The sequence below is a fragment of the Ooceraea biroi genome, chromosome 3, assembly GCF_003672135.1.
Source record: "Ooceraea biroi isolate clonal line C1 chromosome 3, Obir_v5.4, whole genome shotgun sequence".
NCBI lineage: Eukaryota > Metazoa > Arthropoda > Insecta > Hymenoptera > Formicidae > Ooceraea > Ooceraea biroi.
The window spans coordinates 3,362,086-3,365,568 of record NC_039508.1 but is presented as its reverse complement, the minus strand read 5'-3'; the positions used below and the strand labels follow the sequence as shown (position 1 = coordinate 3,365,568).

Sequence of the window (3,483 nt, the reverse complement as noted above, 5' to 3'; positions counted from 1 at the left end):
AGACTGGTGAAGTTGGCGAAGAAGGAAAAGAAAAAGAAAAGAAAGAAAGGAGGAGGAGGAGGGGAATAAAGGAGAAGGATCGTCCGTGGCATCCGAGGCGCGTAATAACAACGACCAGAACCCCGATCTTCGTAGACAATTTACGAGGGCAAAGTGGGTCATAAATGTAATTACGGCTAAATTATGATTATAGAGCTACCCCTTTGAGGTCTGACTCGTCTGTCTGTATCTGCGGTGAGGGACGGTCGAAGGGGAAGGCACCGGATGTTACCGACGAAGGTCTCCTTTCTTCGAATGTCGTGCAAATCTCACGTTTCGAATTGTTCTTCATTACGACGTGGAAATACACGGGCCTTTCGATAAACCGTCAACGGTGACTTGCAGCTGTACCGTAGCTTCTCGTCAACGTCGCGCCGCGCCAATGTAAATGCGTTAGTTGCCCGCACAAAAAACTGTCGGGCTGTACTCATAAGTGGACTCATACCTGCGAGGCGTTCTTTGTACTCGAGTCTTGTTAATCGATATATACACGTCACGTACGTGAAGCCCCGTGAAGATTGAAAGCCGAGGAAGGATGAGATGGTAGACAAGGAGGAGATGGAGGAGGTAGAGAAGGAGGAGGCGCCGTATGTGCGCGGGGCACAAGGATCCTTATTAAAAATAATTCCCATGCGAGCGGGACCCTCCCCAAAACCCACCCACCTCATCCCCCTTCGATTCTCCGTCAATTAAGAAGGGCTCGCTGGCTCCACCGTGGATTGGAAATGAAGATCATCACAGCGTGCCCAGCTTTCCGACGCTTTCGCGAGCTTTCGTAATCATAGAGTTTTGCGATATGCTTATTAAATCGAGCCGATCGTCGAGAGCAATACGCCGAAGCGCGCAACCCCGGGGGGTCTTCCTCTCGGCTTCTCTCTGTCTTTCTTCCTTTCTCTGCTCGACCACCGTTGTTGATCCCATGTTGCCCCATGCTCATTACGCATCGCGCTCACGAACGCGTACGAGACATCGCGATCGCGAACCATCGTCTCTCTAGACTGCTCGTCCACCTTCCGCATTAGACGAGACGCCGCAGCAAGCTGAAGGGGGATCGAAACCGTTGCCTGGCGGACTCGTGCGAGATATTCCGCTGATTGCGGGTTGCGTCGTCGTTCACGTTCCTCGAATCGGTTGTTCATTGATTTCTCCGTGCATCAGACCGTTCGTCCTCGCTGGAATCTTTGGAGGCTTCCGTTACTTTCGTTTTATCTCTTTATCTAATCTTTTTATTATTAGCGTCAGTTTTAATGATCTTTTATGCGATTTGTACAGTATCACTACTCGATGAGATCCGCAGAACTCAACGTTAAGTAATCCTGTCGTCCCTGTTGCGAGTGCTGTCCGACCGGCGGTGTTTAGAGGAATTAATCCGCGCGAGGCTATCTCGCTGCTTCGTCCGTGAACGTTCGTCGTGCCACCATCGAAGGATACACCATCAGCGAGATCTCGTCTTTAGCACGGCGTCTCCTCCGCTACTGCGCGGGCCTCATGGGTCAGGGCCGAGGGTCGAGCGTGATTTTCCTGGCCCACCGCGTGCTGCAGTCACTGCCACGCTTCGTTTCCTCCCGTTGAATCGCTCGCTCGTTTCCTCGTTTCCCCTCGCTTCCCCTCGATCGTTCTTCGTTGGCGGTAGAGACGATGGCGGCGAGAGGATCCTATAAAACACAACCGAACAGAGTCAAAGTCAGCATAGATCATTCCAAGTGAATTTCCAAGTGGTAGATTATCTCATACTTTAGTTTTACATACTCGATATGCGTCGAGTGAATTATTAATTTCATAATATTGCTTACTCAATTGCTATGGAACTTTTCTGTATACACACTTTGCCATTTTTCGAAATATCCTTAGCTGCAAAAAAAAGATTTAATTGAAGAATGCATAGAAAATTGGCGAAATGATTTCATGGACGCATTGTGAAGAACATCCCCATGAAAATCCGGCATAAGATACGTCGTCGCCGTCGAGAACGTTAATGTGACGCTGCAGCGGCGCTACGAGCTCGGCGGGGGGTTCCGCGTTTGCTACCAGCCGCCTTTTTATGATTATTTGGCGGCGTTATTGCCGCTTGACCCGCCATTAAGCGGTTAAACGGGCCGAGGCGAGAGAGCTCCGGCCGCGCTCTTTACGACGACCAGAGACACTCGCTTCCGAGGAGGACGAGAGGTCGGCCGGGTGGGCCCTATCGGTCCTTATACCTAATTCACCCCGTATCCTCGTTGAGACGCGAGTCGATCGACTGGGACATCGGAGGGCCTTGTAACGTGTTGAAAAATCACTTTGTCACGGTCGTTTCGATGCAACTCGCCTTCTTCTCGTTCAGACGTTGCTTCTGCAAAAAAAGAGAAAGAAAGAAGTACGAATTAATGGTGGATGCCATCACTATAGTTTGTGTAGAGATTACGTCCACTTTCTTATTTTTATTAATCAGATATCTCACACTTCGCTTCGAACAACTCGATCATTTCGTGCGATGTTATGTTTCGCTCTGCTAATTCACTGCTCTCTTCGTCCGCGTTCGATCCACGACTCGTTCCTGAATCGTTCGTGACTCGTCCGCTTGCTCTCCTCGCCCTATTCGACGACGGCGACTGTCTGCGCGCCAGATTGCGAAAGCTCTTAGCGCCGTCGTGGAATCGGCGATTCATGTCGCAACCGCTCCCGGTTGCAAACGTCGTCGTCGTCGTTGTCGTGTCTTCTTCGTTGCGCCACGCTATCAAGACGAGACACAGAGACAACGACGCCTGGATCCCCGCCTTAATTCCATTTATCGGTTCGCCATTTTTCGCGATCGCGGCATACATTAAGCCACCGTTGCAACACGTAGGACTCGCGAATGTACGGTTAGGCCCATGTTTCATTCATGAGCCATAAAGTTCCCGAGGACGCTGGCGCGATGGCTACGCGAGAGAGAAAAAGAGAGAGAGTCGCTTCGACGTTACTTCCTCGATTCTCGCGAGTGCGCGCGAGCGGATTTCGCGTATGTATGCAAGCTCTCCCGCGCGCGCGAAAACGAGCGCAACGGTTCTTCACTGTTCCGCCGTTTTCCAATTATTGCGCGAATTATCGGCTGTGCCTCGATGGCGAGGTAATGAAACCGGCGTAGGTGCGCCGAGCCGCGAGGCGACAGGCGGACGATTACAGTTGCAAGTTACTGGCAATAAATGGCTACTGAATTAGAATTAGCCGGGAAACTTATGACGATTATGCTGCGACTCTGCCGTACAATCGCGCGAGTTTCGGATTGAGAATTCTAGCTTCCCTATTAAGTTATTAGACGCAAGTGGGTGGACTCGCGCTGCGCGTTGCCGACCGCTTCCGTGCGGATTCTGTTATTTCGCGATGCAAGCGAGACATGGACTCGTACCCGACGTCGTCCCAGTCAACGGCTCAATTCCCTCGCAACGGACAGACGTATAATCCTACGTACCCGCGGAAATCACT

General features: G+C 51.2%; 1 protein-coding gene across 1 annotated transcript; it reads right to left on the bottom strand.

Moving 5' to 3' along the window:
• Window positions 1-1,110: 1,110 nt before the first annotated feature.
• Window positions 1,111-3,235, bottom strand: LOC109611098. Its single transcript, XM_020032280.1, has 2 exons — window positions 2,480-3,235; window positions 1,111-2,371 (listed from the first exon to the last, which is right to left on the bottom strand). Coding segments are annotated over exons 1-2 (423 nt in total). The 5' UTR covers window positions 2,901-3,235; the 3' UTR covers window positions 1,111-2,369.
• Window positions 3,236-3,483: the final 248 nt, after the last annotated feature.